The sequence below is a fragment of the Onychostoma macrolepis genome, chromosome 01 (genome assembly GCF_012432095.1).
Source record: "Onychostoma macrolepis isolate SWU-2019 chromosome 01, ASM1243209v1, whole genome shotgun sequence".
Classification (NCBI taxonomy): Eukaryota; Metazoa; Chordata; class Actinopteri; order Cypriniformes; family Cyprinidae; genus Onychostoma; species Onychostoma macrolepis.
This window is the reverse complement of record NC_081155.1, coordinates 16,238,707-16,259,024: the sequence shown is the minus strand read 5'-3', so window position 1 is coordinate 16,259,024 and position 20,318 is coordinate 16,238,707. Positions and strand designations below refer to the sequence as shown.

The 20,318-nt window shown below is 36.3% G+C and overlaps 1 protein-coding gene across 5 annotated transcripts in view; it reads right to left on the bottom strand.

The window, feature by feature from the left end:
* The window catches only part of atp11a (ATPase phospholipid transporting 11A), a 61,633-nt gene extending 41,673 nt beyond the window's left edge, over nt 1-19,960 (bottom strand). For 2 of the 5 annotated variants that reach the window (XR_009269952.1, XR_009269954.1), the window contains exon 1: nt 19,286-19,960. Coding sequence is in view for 3 of the 5 variants with exons in the window: in XM_058769298.1 (XP_058625281.1) it covers nt 19,286-19,324 (39 nt within the window). In the remaining 2 variants the exon portion in view is untranslated. The remainder of the gene's footprint in view (nt 1-19,285) is intronic. The other 3 variants (XM_058769298.1, XM_058769318.1, XM_058769307.1) reach the window with 2 other exon arrangements.
* Nucleotides 19,961-20,318: the final 358 nt, after the last annotated feature.

Genomic DNA, 20,318 nt, shown 5'->3' with positions numbered 1-20,318 from the left:
ACACGTTTGGTCTTAAGAGTAGCAGACAGCTGGTGAATCATCTTATCTATAACAGATTAACTGTAAGGCACATGCTGATGCTAAGGGTGAGCCACTTATAGAAACTAGTAGTCCAACAAAACCAAGGAGGCAGGAAGGGTGAGAGTGGGAAAATGCTTTCTCTGTGCGAAAGTGTGAGACTGAAAGAAATTACATATAGAACAAACGGCTGAAATAGCAGCACAGTTTATTGATGCTATTCTGTTTCCACAGATAAATCACTGGGAGAATCAGAAAGAGAGAGAGAGGAAAAAAAAAAAAAAAAGATTTCACCTATACCAGAAAATCTGTACAGATTGTATGTAACCGAAAGCACATCATTGTAAACACTGAGATCTGTCATTCAAAGCATCTGTTGTGTCTTGTATTGATGATGCAACCTGTCCTTCACATCAGCTATTTTAAAACAAAACAGAGATTGCCCCAGCACTTCATACCAAACCTCGACCTTCAGCATGGCTTCATTTTTCCTGGATAAACCACAAATGTCGCAAATTTGGGTCAGTATGCAGTATGTGCAAGTCTCAGTCAAGTAGGTATAATCCATTTACCTGTGCTGAATTTTGCATCAAACTACTGCCTAAAATGTTCCTGGGTCAGTTTTGCTTTCTAGTGATGTTGTTGTGAATTCTTGAAATTCTCAAAAGATTCTGCACTGAAGACAGATTCTTCAACCTAATGAATTTACACACAATTTTAAAGGGACAGTTCACGCAAAAATGAAAATTCATTTACTCACCCTTCATTTCAAAGCTGTTTGACTTAATTTCTTTTGTGCAACGCAAAATAAGATACATTACCTTTCAAAAGTTTGGAGTCGGTAAGATGTTTTTGAAAGGAGTCACCTTTGTTCACCAAAGCGGCATTTATTTGATCAAAAATACAGTAAAACTAATAATTTTGTAAAATACTAGAATTTATTACAGTTTCTTCTTAGAATTTTTTATTTAGAAAAGACATTATGAATGTCACTTTTTACTAGGGTTGGGTATCGAGAACCGGTTCCGTTTTAGAACCAATTCCAAATTTCCAAGAACCGGGTACTCGATAAGATACATGCATTTCGATTCCGCTTAACGATTCCTGCATTCGCATTTTAATGTGATTTTAAACGATTTACGCGCAGGACGGGAAAGAACTTGAGCACTGTTTGCGTGTGGCACACACATCCAAAGCGCAAGCACAGAGAAAAACGGTCCCAGTGTCTGCATCCGTTCCGTGCATTTCCACTAAAGAAGATTTGTTCCGAGCCTAAACGTGCTTCTCTTTCACATTTACCAACCAATATGCACAAAAATACATCAGTATATCATCATAAACACAGCCGTTTTTGTCATAAGTGAACGTAAATAGATGTGAAAGAAAACGTGTAAAAAGTATTTTTAGATCCGCCCGCGTGCATTCAGTGATAAAGAGACAGCAGCCTAATAAACATGTGCTGCCTGTCATTAATGTTAATCAAAGAATAAAAGAAAATCATTCACTGATCCTGACTGAATATCGTTCGTAACTTTAATGACAATTAATGTATATAATATTTATGAAAAGAAAACTATAGTGGTTTTAAACTTTTGATTTCAATTTGTGTACCTGAAATTTGTTCAGTTGAATTTATTTATGCTATTGCTAATTGATTTGTCTATTCCTATCTTATTACTGACTGTTTACTTATCTTTAACAATTTAATGTTTAAAATTTATTAGTCTACTTGTTTTTGTTTATTTTTTGTTAAAACCATAGGAAAATGTTCCTAAGGCCTAAGTGTTCTGTAAGTTGCTTGCTCATGTTATTCAGCTGGAACACTTTGTAAAAAGACAGAATAATTATGTTTGACATCTAAATGTTTCACTTAAATTTTTTCAGATTTTTTTTTAATCTTACTGGAATCAAACTAGGAATCAATAAGAATCAGAATCGATAAGCAGAACCAGAATTGGAATCGGATACCCAACCCTACTTTTTACCAATTTAATGCATCCTTGCACAGTAAAAGTATTAAATTCTTTAAAATAAATAAATAAATACACTTATTTATTTCAACATTTGAACTATATGCTGGTGCGTTGCCCACAAGGCTAGATTCAATGCCAACTGAATTTTCTATTTCAATTTATATCCCTTCAATAGGGAAAAGGGTATTATTTGTCTCTTCGGTTTATGACAAAAAAAAAAGAAAAAAGCATCTGAAAACCATAAAACATGAATGCAAAGTCTTGACGTAAACTCAATAATCCAATAAAAGCACTGAGCTGTTGCAGTGCATTGCTGGTAAAAAATTAACTGCTTAAAAGAGAGCAGTTACTGACATTTTATGTTTATGTGGCATTGCAACAATATTTTATGAGTGGAATAAAAGCAAACAGCAGGTATCCATAGTACAGTCTGAATGTGTGGATTTCAACATGATTGAACATTCCATTATATGCAGCTACTCTGACCAATGCAGCACACAGCAAGTTATATAACCTGTCAGATTACATTCCCACAAACTTTTCAATTAATCAGAAAGCCACTACACCAATAGAGGGTGTTTTATCAATGCATAACACACTAATAACATAGCAGGGAAAATATAAGAATGCATTCTTATGTCTGATTGATGTGCATTAATGGATCTTTTCTTGCTTGCATGCATTCAAGTAAATAAATGTATGTGTATTACACACCTTCTTTTTCTCGGAAATCGAGTCAGCAAATGTGTTTCCAAGCAACAACACAGCAATGTGGTATATATGGTATATTAGATCCATACCATAAAAAAAGCAAGGCAAGCATTAAGTGAGACTAAAAGCGTAATCTTCCTCTAGCATTTAAAGACAATAAAACCACAGCAGTTCATTGCAGCCAAGTAGTTAAAGAGGAGACCACTGAATGTGGTTCTGATCAGATTTTAGCTTTTAAATATGTCTGGACTGAAGAGATCACATTAAACCTATTTCTAATCCTGATCTGTTCTATAAAATCAGTTATTGGATTGTACAACAAGGATGTAATGGGTTTTTATAGTGGTGAAAGCTTAGGGTTGGTATCCAGAGGGTGTCTGGTTTGAATCCTTTGAGGACTGAACACTTAACCCCAGGTTGCACCAGTGGGACTGTCACTTAAGGCAAAAACAATGTCTCCTAAATTAATACTCACTGGAAAGTATTTCTAGATAAAAGAAAACCACAGAAAGGAAAAATCAGTGGTGTGTTTGTGCTTTTTTTCCACTGGGCTCATTATTATCGTCTAAAGAATCATAAGCACATCATCTATGCCTGAATTATTCTATCATGGGAAATTATTACATTACTGTATATGTGGAAAAATCACACCTTCGTAGGAACACTTGTGTATTGTGTGCCTTATCTGTCCAATGCATATTGTATAAGAATTACACAATACATTTTTGCTTGTGTGAGTACTGCCCATGTGAGTGAAAAAAGCCAATATATCCTCTTGCATTATCATTGTCTATGCCAACTGAGAGAACCAGGAACATAGAGTTTGTATCCATCTGTCTACATGTGTATATTTCTCTGCATGTAAGAGTGCACAGAGGGAACTCAGATAGCTTCAGCAATTATATAAGAAAGAGAAAGAGACGCTTTTAGCCTCTCTAAAGTAAAGTAAAGTCAAGTAATATAAAGCTAGAAGGATAGATGACATAATACATAATTTAATAATTGATACGAGTCAGTAGAAACACTGAAAGGCACTATGGCAGATGTTCCAAACCTCATGGTCACCAGAGACACAGATGGGGGTCATGGAGAATTTCTATGAATTTTATGGCAGAAATTTCAATTGTGGCCTATACAGATAAGCTGATAATTATTTTCATGTCTGATAACCAATTGAAATGTTTTACTTTTGTCTAAACAAATGAAAAAATTAACTACATTAAATTATTAAATTGTTTTTAAAGATTAACTTTAAGTGTGCTACAATTAAATGTACAATACATATTGTGCATACCTAGACCAAGCAGTAAAATTTACATGAGATTAACAATGATCAAAGTCTTCATTTAATTCACCAAATCCCTTTTCATCTGTAATTTCAGCATGAACACAGTGAACAAACACAAAATGAAAGTGAAATGCTTTTGTCGTGGCTTTGTTGATGGTGTAGGTAGGATTCAGGTAGAAGAGTCTGTTCTTGAAGCAGCTCTTCTCCAAACCACAAAAAACCAGAGCTGCACGTATTTTATCTCACCCACTGATAAACAAAGCGAGGATGACTGAAATACAGCCGTTCTAACACAACCCACACACATCCTGGCTATTGATGCAGTGGTAGCTCTGGTAACATTTGCTAAACACTTGTGTATAATTCATGGATTGTCCACATAGTAGCTAGCGATAAGAGCTATCACGCTTGTCCAGTCAGCTCATCCTTAAGGTTAACAACATTTTACATCACAAAAGGCATTTTAAATATAGTTTGTTGGGGGAGGCGGACATGCCCGTAGAGGACTGAGATTAATAGGGTTGTCAACAGGCCAAACAATCAGCCCCTAGCCAAGAAACAGGGAGAAAATGTGTGTGGTAAACAACTCCAGGACGCTAGTAAGATGCTACTGAAAAATGCTACCCAAATTGTTATAGCTTTTCAGTCTGTTGCTGAATTTTTCTGCTTCTCATAACACTTTTTAATAATTTTTTCTGGCAACATAATTTAGTTTTGTACAACCATTTTCTCTGACCCTTAAAATTAAAGGCTGTTTTGTGCTGCTGATGTACCTTTAAGACACTCCTACTGAATTTCTATGATTTTTCCAGTCTCTTTTTTATGCAAATCGGTTTGCGAATAAATCATTCACCATTTTGCAAACCAGTTTGAATGATCCATTGGGGGAAAAAATGATACTCATAAGAATAAATATGTTTTTTAAGGAAATATACAAGACAGGCTACCAAGCAAATGTATAAAAATCTGCAAAACACAACAACACTGGCCATCTGTGGCGATCGTGCTACGCTCACTCCCTGACCGGGGTTCATGCTGGTGCTGGTGGAGGTGTATCAATGGTAAACGCTACACTTGCTCTCAAATGCGCTCCATCTGTTAGCTACTTCCGCCCCCGGAAGAGAGCAGAGAGGTCTGGAAGCTTCTAGACTGGAATGCCATAATGTTCTTCTCTCACAAACTTAATCTCAGCTGTCTCTACTAGATGCCCATTGCCTTATACACATTAGGACTCCTTCACTGGTCTATGCTATCTCATGGGGAACGCCAGGCCAATGTGCTACATGTGCACATAAAATATTTAGAGGCCTGGAGTTAGTATCCATTAGTGTAAAGTGTACCTGTCCTTGTGTATCACCATATTTAGCAGCACAGTTAATGAAAGCACAAAATGACAAAAAAATGATAATGCAAGCAAGTCCAAGATAACAATAACAATGATTATTGTTGTTACTGTTGTTGTTGTAAACTTGCAATTATCGTAATACCTAATAACATAAAGACAGTATTATTAAAACAATAAATAAATAAGCAAATAAATAATTTTAAAAACGTATTTTATATATACACAGTATATAATCATAATAATAATAATGTGCTGTCAAATGATTAATTGTGATTAATCGCATCCAAAATAAAAGTTTTTGTTTACATAATATGTGTGTATATAAATACACACACATAAAATACATTTTTGAAAATATTTATATGCATGTACATTTATTAATTATTATTATTATTATTATTATAGTTGACAATGATAGTTATTTCCTATAACATGAGCAAACTATTATTCAGACACAAAAATTTATAAACAAATAATGTTGTTGTTAGATGATGGACTGTTTAATTATTATCGGAAGAAAATAATAATTCTAATAAAAATAACAACAATAATAATAATTTTCAAAAACAGTCTGTCATCAATTACTCCTTACATATTCCACTAGAAATATTTAACGAACTCATAACGAGTCCATACACAAGAGAATGAAAGATTGAAGCCCATGCCCAAGGCCATCTAGTTGACATGCATCGGTCACAACCCATGATCCATCAGTGGCCAAGCGTGGGAAAGAACAGAGGGTGTGTGTCATCTCTGTGTACAGATGTTCAGAGCCCCTTACAACAGCCAGCAGCTTGGACCAGATGTGCGGCACTCTCTTGAGGAGTCAGCAGTATAAGAACCGGTTAGAATAAGCAGCCTTCCAGAATTATATAAGAATAATCACTTAAACACTCAAACCCTCTCTCTCAACCCCACACAATAATCAATCTTGCTAGCATGTGACCAGCTTTAGGACACGAGCCACAATCTGTCACGTTTGTATAATGTGACCAGGAGGTGTGGCTGAAACACACACATATGATGATCACATGATGGTTGTCATTAATAGTACCCAGGATCTATAGATTGATGTCATAGTACTTGCCAAAACAAATCAATAAATGTTAATGCATTGTCTGTCTGGCAATTTCATATCAAATACACTGACGCATAAAGCCATATGCTTGTCTGTTTTCAGTTAGGATATGTAGAGAGAAATAATCTGTCATACTCTACAGTATATTAAGGACAGGAGGGACCCTTTCTTGATCCGATTCGGGAGTGTGAGAAACGTAAATGTATAGGATCCAGTCTCTCAGGGTGTTCACATGCTCTCGGTGGTCCTGACCTGCAGCAAGCACTTTTATCATTAACCTCACATTAAAACACATGTTTGCTCCTCTTTAGTGGGTCGCTCTAATTAACCCACTTACCAAATGAGTCATATAGAAGCTCTGCTAGGCTTCACTTCTCTGCAGTGTAATGACTTTACACACACTAATTCACACATATTCACAAAGTTCTACAGCCATAGAGCCTTAAGGAGTGCGATCATATTGTGTCTTTTATGTATACTGTATATTACAACTAATGAAAGAGCGAAGATGGGAAATTACTATTTTATAAGTTAGGTTTTTTTTTTTTTTATGAATTCCAGTCATTCACCTGATGTCCTGTTTTCTCAAGTACAGTATCTCAACCATTTAGCGTTTAAAAGCAACACCCAACTGTTCTTGTTCTATCATCTTCACTTATACAAGGCAAGCTTCCTGAGAATTCCAGCAATTCCAACTAACAAACAGTCATGAATAAATTTATTTACTTATTAAATAATACATTTATGTGAGTGTGTTGGACCAGAAGGTAACAGTGTTTAAAGTGTACCTAAAGCACAACGAACATACTGATGTTTTTTTCAGATGCAAATAAGATTCAGACAAGGATCAATGTTCAGCTCATCTCAGCCAGGGATCCTGTGTTCCAGCTAATTGAAAAATGGAGCCATAGGTTTGTAATTGACAGCGCACTGCAGAGGAATAATTCACTCTTGCCCCCACTGTGAACCCAGAGGAAGAACAGATGAAAAGAAGGTGGAGAGAGAGTAAACCTGATTTGTTCATTCACTGGTTGAGAAATCTTTTCACCAGTGCAATAGATACTGAAAACTTTTCAACACCGTTATATCTGTGAAAAATTATAGTCTTCAACAATTAAGTCTATCTATCTATCTGTCAAAAAAATCTATATATACACACACTGCATATAACATTTTAGTTATCAGTGTATTACTAAAAAGACTCAAAGTTGTGTACCATGATCATTTTCCCCTTTTAAAGTTATAATCTTACATAAAAATAATAAAAATAAAATCATACTGACAACATAATCCTTTTAAGAAGTGACATCTTCAATGATAAATCAAATATTCACTTGTTATTACTTTGTCTGAAGTTTTGATACAGCTAATAATTGAAGCATTAAATCCTCATTCCAAGGAGCGTATTGTAGTTTCACAACATTGAGCACAAGGATTGTAATTTCAAACTCTAAATTGTCAACCTCTACACTTTTTTCCCAAGTCATATTAATCTTCCAGCACGTATTAAAATATATTAACTTGAATTGAAACAGAAAGAGCAATCAACACTTTATAAACTAATATATAAATTATTTTTCTGACAGATTTTAAAATTCCTACAAATAAATTACTTTAAAAATCTCCTTATGAAAAGGTATGAGTTTCATAGAATTCTACTGTAAACAGAACAGAGCAGTTTAAGATCTACGCATCAAGTTGACTATAATCCCATCACAAATCTGATTATCATTTCTTCCTGTTTATTCACATATTCTGCACTCTAATGGTGTTTTCACGAACATTTGATGAAGATGCCCTCTTATACCTCAGCATAAACACTTCCTGCATAAATATAAAATGAGCTGCTGCATAAAGATATATTTTCACATCACTGCCTTCAGTCAGCTAACACCACAATTGAGCTAGCTCAGCTCCATCCCATTCAATTCCCATGCAATCAGTGATATAGCTTCAGCTTTTATCTTCCTGCAAAAAACAGGTGTTACATAATCTGTCTGCTTCTTCCACCTGCCAGTGACTTTCAGTAAGCCCAGCATATTGCAGAAATCTACCATTACACAGCGGTGTTTAATATGGACTGCCGCAGAATGTTCTCGTGTGTCCATACACTGATAACAGATATGTGACTGAATGGGAGAATGTTCAGTGCATCTGCACCAGGCCACTGAATAAAACATAAGATGTCCAATTTAAGACTCTGTAAAAAATAAAATAAAACAAACATTTCTGAAAGTCACAGGTAGACATTACATAAGCAGAACATGCACCTTTACAGAAGAAAGTAAAGGAAAGCTGAGAAGACTTTAAGATATCAGTTATACACCCTCAAGCCATCTGATTCCAAAAGTCAGAGCTCTTGTATGTGAAACGTTGTGCCAAACTCCTAATCATGCTGATGGTCAGCAGTCTAGCTTGTTAGTACACAATTTTTAGCTCATAAATGTTCCAGTGGTTGCTATATGGCAATTTACAACATTTTAAACTGTAAACAAATAAAGTCTATACTGCTTTGTATCTTTGCATAACTTTAGGCTTCCTTGTCAGTCACATATTAACTTACATAAATATAATAGGATTAGTACAGAATCTATACTGTTATTAGACTTTTATACTGTTATAGTATCTCATTATTCTCATTATACCATTGAGCCTTCTATGGATCTCAGCCGTACTATGTAACACAATGAAGGGCGATTTCTACTCTCAGACTAACATTAATAAAGTGGCTTAATCCTCCACTTCACAATGAAACCACTATGAACTCTCTCAACCTGTTCGTCAGTTCGAAGAAACGTCTTCATTCACATGCTTTATCATCCAGAGACTCAAAGGCTTGTGAGGTCTTATGAGGTCCTGGCTGTGCCCATTAATGGCTTTTCCCTGCGTGATTTTAATGTTACACAACGCTTGATCCGGTTGTCGCTTCAACCAACCTCTTTGCTCGTCTTCAGCTCGCACAGTTCAGTAAATTCAGCCTAAGATGAGATACAGAGTGAAACAGTTGAGACTTTTCTTTGCGAGATACAAGACCGCTTGACTATCCACAAGAAGATGCACAAGCAAATATCCAAGAGCGTTAATATCTCTATCTATCTTTGGGCCCTCAAATTCCCCTAGGGAAGAAAAAAATAGGTCAATAGAACAAGATTCTGCTGAGCCTTTAATGTTCAGAATACCTGTTCATACATATGAATATTTTCAACAGTATACTCCTAAAAATACAAGTTTTTTGCAACAATGACATAGATGAACCATTTTCAGTTCCTCAAAGGATGAACAGTGAACAGTTCTTAAAAGAACCATTTATTTAGTGTGAAGATCATTTTATTTTATTTTTATTCTACAGAACCATTTTCACCACATAGAACCTTTCGTCCATGGATCCTAAAGATTCTTCATGGAACCACAGATGCCAAGAAAGAAGCTTTATTTTCAGAAACAGTATTGCATACTACAGTACATACTAGGTAAACTAATATGGATCTGGATTTGGAATCTTGACTCAAACATGTTTAAATTTGGCAAAATGAGCTGAGATAGTGTGTTGACACTCAGGAACCAGTTTATTCAGGTAACTACTATAAAAACCTTAAGATGTTGCTTACAGCCTTTAGTGTTGTCTATACGTCTAAAGCCTGAAGTGGGTCAGATGTGTCCAGGATATTAAATGTGATGATCATGACCCTGTACACATGTCCACCAACCAGCATTAGTATTCAGCCACAGAAGAATGCAGCTTCCAATTTAAACTGACCACAGGCGCTTTCTGGTAATGATAGCCCCTTAATATTCTCATCCATTACAACTTATCATTGTCAAAACAATAAATGGCCACTCAAAAGAATGGATTGTGTTCTTAAGGAATGCAACGTGGTGTAAAAAGTTCATTTATTTTTCAAATATCCCATGGAGGAAGGAAGAAGACAAATGCCATCATCATACGCAATCCCACCAGTTAATCATGAGTCTAAAACAGCACATTCTCTTGGCGTCACTGAGAGTCACAGACGGCGTCGACTATTATCCCTCTATTCATTAATGTGCCACGCTGGCAAATGGAGCTGCCGAAAAAAGCCAGGTGCTCTCATGAGGTTTGGTTTAATTTGCCAACTCTTAATAAATCAATGCTCCTGCTTCCTGTGAGCTCCTGGGAAGAGATGGCCCACGGTCACGGCACGTACTCAAATGAGGCAAGTTAAAAGTAAATGTAAGGAAAAGATGGCAGCATTTTCCTTCACACCTTCTTCTCCCGCCAGCTTTATAGTTTTCAAGTGCTCCTACAAGTGCAAAGACGGCCAACTGTGTTGGACATATGCCTTTACAAGACTTGATTCATAAGGAAAGATCTGGCAACAGTGGATGCCTCCAACAGTAAATTCATCTTCTATCTCTGCTTGAGTACCAAAATATAACTCTGATTTTCCATGTCGTTTTCTAAACAGATGCTGGTCCAGCAACTGTTTGGTTTGGTTTTATACGCAACAGAAGAAAGAAAGTCATACAGGTTTGGAACAAGGGTGAGCAAATGATGATTTTTGGGTGAACTATACAGCAGGTAACTGCTCTTATTTTTTTCTCATTCTTCAACAGCAATCTTTATAATTCTATAATCTGGTGTACTATGTAAATTGCAACAAGTGAGGCTCTGCGATCACCAAATCAACTTTTCTTGGCTGTAGAGATCTCTAATAGGCAGCATGGCGCCCAGCTAATTAGCCTGTGCTCATTAAGTAGCCCCCTCACAGGGAGTACTAATTTTGTAATCATCATGAGTCCTGGGCATGTTAATAACATGACTTCATCTGTGACTTTGATCTCATACATAATTAAACAAACCAGCAGGAAGGCAGACAAACAAACATGTTAGTCTTCATAATCCACCCTGACGGGTAGAGAAATTTACAGGAACAATGCTTCTAAAACAACAAATGTAGTGGGTTGGAATGACATGGAGTGGTTTAAAATATTGAAATGTTTATACTGAAAAACATAAAATAGTAATGCATGCATGTATGTGTGCGTGTGTGGTGATTGGGTAAATTTTTATGTTCCCTGGTTTGGCTCTGCCTTGCATTTTTAAAATCACAAGACTAAAAAGTGCTCTCTGACAGTACAGCACTTTAAAATGTCACTCTGACCTAAAGAAAGAACATTATTATTATAGCTTCATACAGATGCAGTCCGTAAGTGTGTTGATATGTGTTATGTGTGCTGTGGCTATCTTTGCATGAGTGAGTGAGCACAGTTGGACTGTTTGGCTGTGGTGTTACTGTTATCTACTTTCCTATTTTTCTTGCACCTGCATAAAGCAGGCAGTACATCATCAGAACATGTGGAGAGTCACTTGGGAATATTGTGTAACAAAGTGTGACGTTTTGTTTCCTTTCTCATTATCAGAAGATATAGCACAGGTCTGTGGGGAACTGGAAGTCACTGGGTCACACTGTTAATGGCCGTCCATTTTGTCCTGTCAGTTTCCATGCCTTATGTTTAGTTGTGTAGATCCCCGTTCCACAGTACGTCACATGCTCCGTTTGGGAGTCGCTTAGACAAGGACCGCTTGTGTTGGACTGACACACACTCATACACACAATGCCTGAAGAGCAGTGAGATGATAGCAGCTTTCTTGATTGGTAGTCTTATCAGTCTATTGCCTATTTCGTCCCTCCATTCGATTCAAATAGCTCTGCTGGTGTAGACAGACAAAACCTTTCAGTTCAAACACAGGCCCTAAAAAACCCAATATTTAATAAAAAAAAAAAAAATATCCAAAATTCCCATTCTAATAAATCTCGTTGTGCCTTTCTGGCCTGGTTTTTACCACCTGGGGCCTTATGGGATCAGACAGGGGTGAGGTCACATGACCTGAACTTTTGGCAGCTCGCTCAGTCTCCTGTTAATCTCATTTAGAGCATTCAATGTTTTTAGTGATGGCTCCATGGGATAAAAAGAAAAAGTGAACGAGGACAGATGAAGGTTAGAAAGTGTTTTTTGATAGATTAAGGTATATATTAAAACACTCTTTTATGCTTTACGTTCATGAAACTTCCATCTGGACATCTGCGAAAAGCTAAATGCCCATTACATGCTAAAAATAGCTCTTTTAATCTAACAGATAAATCCAATTCAGCAAAAATTCATTATTGTTAATTCCAGGCTATTGGTTTAAAAATGACCTTTAAAGATTAGAAACATAAAGTCAGCCCTAAAAATAAATAATTACTATCGTGTCAAAAAAAACATGGCCTAGAAATGCTGTAATCAGGACTCAATGTACCATAACCAAGATATTTCCTCTACCTAAAACTGTCTTCAGACGGACTGTTAAACTGATCTCAGGTCAGCAAAGGACCAAGTGCAATGTGAATTTCCATTCCCAGCAGGCAGGGGCACCTGGATTTAAGCAGCTGAGCCCTTGTAAATGCTTCCATCGATCTGCGGGTACACTGCATAAACTCAACGACCCTTTCATACAAAGACAGTCTGACTCAGCAAAGAATGTCTGTTGAATAACTCAAACCAAACATCATTATATTTCTACACATCTTCTGTGCAAGCGTGCAGGATGTCTTGAGAAGGGCTGGCAGATACACAAATCTTTGAAGTCATTATGACAGATTAATTTTTCATTTACATTTATAGACATGAATTCAGTAGTAAACAGGATAACATTCCCAAAGATTAAGAGAAATAGCCTAAAGTTGAAAATAAAAAATAACAAAACACCATCTATGTCAAATATATAACTTTTAGATCCAGTGAAGGTCATTTCAAACCAATCCTTTCTTTCCTACTCCACTCCCCCTATCTTAAAGCTAAATTTAATGCCCAAAATCCTCTTTCAAATAAATACCTGCCCATTCAATGGCATTCAGTCTTCTCTATTGCTATCGAGTGGAGGTTCATGTTGTCTTTTAACAAGCACAATTCAATTTCACAGCCATCAATAGGCCATTATTCCAGTGGATCTTTCCTCTGACTGTTGCATTAAGAGTGCAGTAAGCCCTCAAGAGCTACAGTACTTTATATGGGAGCAGAAGGTCTACAACACGTTTTTTATCATAAAGGGCATTGGCTTCAAGCAAAGGTACGATTTAGCCTGTCCTTATCTTGATTTACAGTAGACATATAAGTGCATCAAGAAAGCTTCAAGAATCTCAATGAATTAAAAGAACTTTGTAAGAAAATAAATCTAATATTATTTAGGAAAATAATTTAAAATCCACCTAGAAAAATTCAGATCCTAATGAATGAACAACATTCTCTGCTTGTCGCAGCATGTTGGTTCTTCAAAGGACAGCCTAAACAGGGTTACACCCAAAAACTCCAAACTCAAGGCCTTCTCTCACAAATGTAACTGTCTCTAGACTGTAGTCTAGGGCTGAAATGTTTGATTTAACTGATAAGACATGTCTATGAGATATTTCACCCACCAAAATATGCAAATAACAACTATCTAAAATAAAATAATTTTTGTTTTGGAATATGCTCTAGACATTTTTAACATTTTTTGTGAAGTTGTGCGAGACAGAGGAGGAAAAAAAATAGAAAGAGTGCCTGTTATATTGTGCTAAATGCATCACTTTTTGAAATCACGCTATTTTCTGCTTGAGAGAAGAGAGATAAGTTGATATTTTTATATTTTCATGGAAGGCAACAACTCTGTTAAAACATTACCATGCCTTTCTGACCTTTAGGTTTTTCTTCAAGGGTAAAAAAGAAAAATCTAGCATTTTTCACTGTCGCTCTCACACACAGCCATGTTTCCATCCTGAAGCTACATCTATGATTATTTTCATTTTCTTTTCTTTACTGAACGCAAATCCAGTAACAAATACACTGGGGAACAAACATCAGCATTATTACATCATGTTTGACCACAGCACCAGTCATTAGATCATTCTACTTAGAAAAGAATCACATGGTGCTGCTGTTTGACAGACCCTGAGGGACTAGCGTTCGGCTGACAGTGTGCTGTCATTTATCAGCTGCTCAGAATGGAATGCAGCAGGCCACTCGAATGGAAAGTCTAAATAAGTTTGTGAGAACACATTTAGCTTTGTATGGCAAAATCCTCTAGTCGTTTCATAACACAGCTCTCGACTCTTTAAATTCAGGCGCAGACCATGAACTTCAGTTGAACTATGGTGAACATGTCAAGCGTGAGGATAATGATTATCATTTCATCACCCATATTGATTACCAACAAATCCTTCTAGGATACGGTTCACGGGTCAGCGTCCGCGGTCTACAAGATGAATGGTGAACATGCGTACGTGCCTGCATGAGTGTGCCACATGCAAACAGTCCTCAGCAGTCGAAAACCTTAACTTCACACAAAAAAATTCAATTCTGCCACTATGGAAGAAAAAAAGTCATACTGGTTCGTAAAGATATGAAGGGAAGTAAGTGATGACAGAATATTCTTAAACAACGTGATCCATCATAAGAGACACATACAGTAAAAATATCCACATATGGTTTGCTCCGATACATTGTGGGTGTTACTATCCACCCAGAGGCACAAACAATGACATAAGCTAAGACTATTTAAGTAAAACTGATGGTTGTCTTAATGATATAGTTTTATTTCTCGTTGCTTGGTCAGCTAGTTGCTGGCACTTACTGTGTTGGATGATGTGCTCTAAAGTGTTGCATTAGGTTGGATTTATTGATCAAATATGTGTTGCTTGCGCCATTAAACTCCATTAATGCTAGTCATGTAAACATGTTTTAAATCAATGCAATATGTTATCATGGTTGACATAACTGGCAAGCTTACCGCATACAATGGTTTTAAAATAGTATGTGAAATGAAACATTATGCAACAACAGTATGTTACACTGTCACATGACCTCATTAAAATTTAGATTTTGTGATTTGTTTACAGTTATCTTAGCAGAAAAAAAATGCTAATTATTTAGCAATTAGATTTTTACGTGAAATGCAGTCTTAGGTAAACACATCTTAGCTTTACACTCTAAGTAAAGCCCATTATGTTTTAGGGGTTAAACAAAATACCCATAAAATTAACAGATAATGTCCTGGCAGAAAATGATCAGTACCTTTCTACTGTCTTTTTTTTTCTTACAATGCACATCAGATCAACTTATGAGTTCAGAAAGAGTTTAAATAAAAGATAAATCACAAACAAATAATACTTCTGGTTAATCTGTGCATATTCCTAATAATACTTCTACTCCTAGACTTCATGCTAGTTAGTCTACAGCTGATTATGGTCATAGTTGGAGAGAGAAACATTTATGTACTGTATGAACTTGCTTGGCATGACTTTCCATGTTGCTTTACTGTCTGACCAGCTGAATCATATATTCCTGCTCATGTAGGATGATTTCCAATAAGTCTTTCCTGATGCTGACCACAGACAATGAGATTACCTATGTACACATAGCTCAAATTACCTCAGACTGAGCCTCCTGGGACAGGAAATGGGCAGTCATGCTACTTCCTGTCCAATGCTGGTAATTATTCAGAAACCGGTGATGGCTGGGAGTGGGGTTTTTTTTTTTATAGTAATAAATAACTGAAACCTGTTCTGTAATGTTAATAATTGTAAGTATTGTTTATATATAAAGACAATTATTCTGTATTATAAAATAAAATAAAAAATCTGTTAAAAACTGTACATTTGCAATATTCGAGCTAGTATAGTATACAATATACTGCAGCAATAGTACGATTTTAAGTATTTTATGTATGAAGTATTTTAACAATTTGAATACTGAAAAAGAAAAAAAACACACACCTTAAATTAGAATGCGCACACTGGGATTGCAACTGACATGCTTACTATGAATTCTAAACAGGAAACATTCTTCCAGACTTCAAAGCAGACAACAATTTCCATATTTCCAACTAATTCTAGCTGAACTGAAAACGATGAGCTTTGCATATAAAAAGAGGTTTCAGATTTCCATTTCATATTTATCTTCCTATAGTGAAAATGGCCATTCAGCAGACAGACTCTGGAAGTGAGCACTACTACAGGTGGAAGCAAATCATTCCACTGTCACTTCCTTTGTTGTCTGAGCCAGTCAAATCCGCAGAGGGACTTATTTCTCATCTCCTCTGACCCATCTCATTCTCCATCCTTCTCTCTTCTTGTCTTCTCTTGCTCCATCTCTCTTCCCCTCTCATCTACCCGGTACTCTCATTTGCCTTTCTCCTCTCACTCTGCCAACCTGCATTACCACGCATTAGATCAAAGAGCAGTGGGGTGGACTGTGCTTTTCACAGGCAATCTTACACACACACACACACACACACATTCATGGGACTACACTCAGTCCGGTCTCATGACACAGCTCTCATGATCGGTTAGGGTGGGATAAACAAACTGCCTGTTTCCCAGCAAAACTGACATGCATTTCACGTTCATAAAAGTTTCAACTTTTCCTCAGGATGAATTCATTTCAAAGTTTAGAAAAAATCAATTGGATTTTATTGCTTTGCATTTCAAATGAAGCATTGTTCTCAAACCTCAACGATGCAAATATGATTTTGAAGGTTTAACGATAACCTTGCTTTAACGTGTGCAGAGCTCAACAATAAAACATCACGGTCAAAAAGATCTCTGTAAGGCATGAAAACCCATGAATATGATCAACAATTGTAATATTTTGTGACAAACAGCCTAAAAATAAAATTATTTAAAATAAAATAAAATTTATGAATCATGTAAATAAAATAAAACTTATTTTAATTTAGCTTGTTGACAAGGCAACATTTCTCTTTTTCATTTACTTTACGTACTAAAATAACCACAACTAAAACTGCTATAAAAATGAATAACTATATAGACATATTTAATAAAAATTACAAAAATATTAATAACTCAAAATTCATTAAAATCTAAATTCAAAACTACAAGCTAATTCAAAATGATTACAGTATCTCAATGATAATAAACACTGATGCAATCGTTCATCAGGGCACCCTTATTGTTGAGCCCTATGTGTTACATGGTTTACCGTAAAACCTGAGCAAACAAAACACAAACATACAGACAGACAGGTGAGAGGGGTTTGTGACATGACACAACCATCACTACTCACGTCATGTTTATCACACACTTTTCATCAGGTTTTCTGCAGACTGTCTAGACAGTGCAAGAGATTTTGCTCATCTGTTCACATGTCTGCTTGATACAGTGACAGACTACACAATAACAGATTCATATGGCCTTCAGTGATGGAGAACTAAATAGTCATGCAGTTTTTTCACCATTTCAGCTACCAACCGACAAACAGAAATATTGTTCAAAATTGTGTCTAACATATTTATTATAACATTTTGTATTGTTTCGCAGTAATTGTTTTCTATTGTAAAATGTCCTTAACCTTACATCCCCGCCTGTTTAACCCATTAACGAATCTTGACAACACTATTTGATTCGGTTACTGAGCAAATCTCTTTCTCTAACCCCCAACAGCTTGGACAGTTGGTTTAGCATGTACTCTTGCCTATACTGAGTGCTAAGTGGCTTAAAAACAGGTCTAATCTGTGTAGTAATGACATACAGTAACCTATCGACTGAACACGTCTATGAAAACGACTGGATTATATAATAAAACGATGTAGAGCAACAATGTTTCTTTGTTTCTAATGGAATTTGATGGGAGTTTTTTTTTTTACTGACGCACAAAACAACATGCATTTCTGCCACTATCAATTGACAGAGTATAAAATCATCTTTTTCAAGTCAAACTAAATTATATATCACACACAAACAAAATAAATAAACAAATAAATAAACATTTATTCAAAATTGAGCTGCTGAAAAAAAAAAGATACAAAATTTTTTTAAGGTAAGTGGCTGCAAACAATTTAGTTGAGCTACATTTAAATTAAAAAATTTTTAAAAAGTTGAAAGTTAGTCAATTAAATTTGTTTATTTAAATAAATGAATTGCAACCACCTACCTTAAAATTTTTTAGTAAATTCAATGATTCATTTTTTTCAGTGTGGTTTGTAGTTCATGATGCAGTTATATTTCCCACAAATTACAGAAAAATAGGTAGCTATATGATCATTGTTTTTACAGTAGCCTAACTAGCAAGGTGATCTTGACTAAAACATTATATATTGCCAAAAATCATGATTTTTAGAGAGGAAATATAAACATTTGGTGGGCAAAAAAACAATGAATAAATAATAATTATGTCTGATTTTGTATTTAGATTCTATTTAGGTTAGAGCATGTTATTTTTATATATTTTATTCTATGTTAGATTTTAATCAAATAGTCTATATCTAACAGTTCTTAAAACCAAATGGGGATTTCATGGGGTGCTTCTAATGCTTAAAAAGAAGAACAACAAACACTTACGGGATACACACGTATTATACTGACAAGTGTGCAATACTAAACCATTCACATTTTTTTGTATCATTCATCCACACCTGCCCTCCGCGCGTGCGCGTTTGCCTTTTAATTCATTGAGGCTAATTTCCAGTTTTGATATTTCACAACATACTCTGTGAATCTCAGTCATGAGAGAGCTCAGCCGGTGTCATCGTCGTTAGGCATGAAAATATAACATTAGTGAGTTCGTTTGAGAATCAGGTCACAGTCAAACGGAACGGAGCCGCAGTGATAACTTCATTATACGATCGCCTGAGATTAGTAACAGAAGATACCGGTTGGTTGTGTTGTGCCCATATTGCTAGCTCTTTCCATATTCACAGAGAGCCTCAAAAGTGATGCACCAACGCCTTACAAACGGACACACTAATATACAACGGGTCGTTTTAGCTTTAAAGTACAAAAAAAAAAGTGTATCGGAAGCAGCGCTGTCCTTCGAAACCAGACCAACAAGTTGCAGAGAGTGATAGCGTCTGTACTCACGTATCGAGTGATGAGCTTCCTGATGCTACTCAAATCCATGCTGCTCCAGGTGTGCGGTCTTCGCTTTCTCCTCTAATCGTGAAGAATGGACACACAAGACGCTAGCTGATCATTGTAGCAGGTCTCTGATCCATGACTGTCTTCTACGGCTTCTTTTCAAGGCTTGACAACTGACAGTCCTACGCGACTACTGCGACTACGATATCTACAGAGCAGCACCTAACGTTACTGAGATGATGAAGAAGAAGAAGGCTACGGTGTAAAGTCCAGTCGTTGTCATAGTGACATGCTCCGGTTTCACCTACACATACACTGACTGAGGAGAAGAACAACAAGCTCTCGTTTTCCCTGGTTTTGCCTTGGTATGTTGAGGGACTGGCCACTTCTCCCTTGTCAAGCGTCCCTCCGGTGTACTGACGCACTCGCTCTGCTTCTTCTCGGTGTAGTAGAGCTCTCCTCTCCCGACTCCCGTCGGTTAGCACCGGAACGTCACGAGCCCCGTGAGCGCACGCGCACGCGCACTCCTCAGCTACACCCACCCGCCCACGGGGATCTTTCAGCCTGCCCTCCGGTGTCCGGTAACTCCCCGTCCAGTTACTGCCAATCAATCTCCAGCAACAAACCGGTGTAAGGTGATGATATGGCCTCTCGAGCGTGCTTTAGGACTGAATGCATAACTAACAACAACAATAATAAAAGAAACATGTACATTTAGACATTTTGCAGACGCTTTTATCCAAATGAGAACAACAGAAGCAATCAGAATCAACAAAAGAGCAATAATAAGCAAGTTCTAATAAGCAAGTTTTTTGTTATTGTTGTTGTTAATTACATAATAGATAAAAAGAAAACAGATCGATAGAACAGAAAAAGAATAGAGAAAGCTATAGTGTTAGAGGTCTTTTTATAGAAAACAAGCAGTTAGAAAACAAGTAGAGTGCAAGTCTTCATGTTTTTGTTTTTTTTAAATAAAAAGGAAAACAAATCTAAAACAGAATTAGAATAGACAGTGCTAGAGTTTAGAGGGTCACAT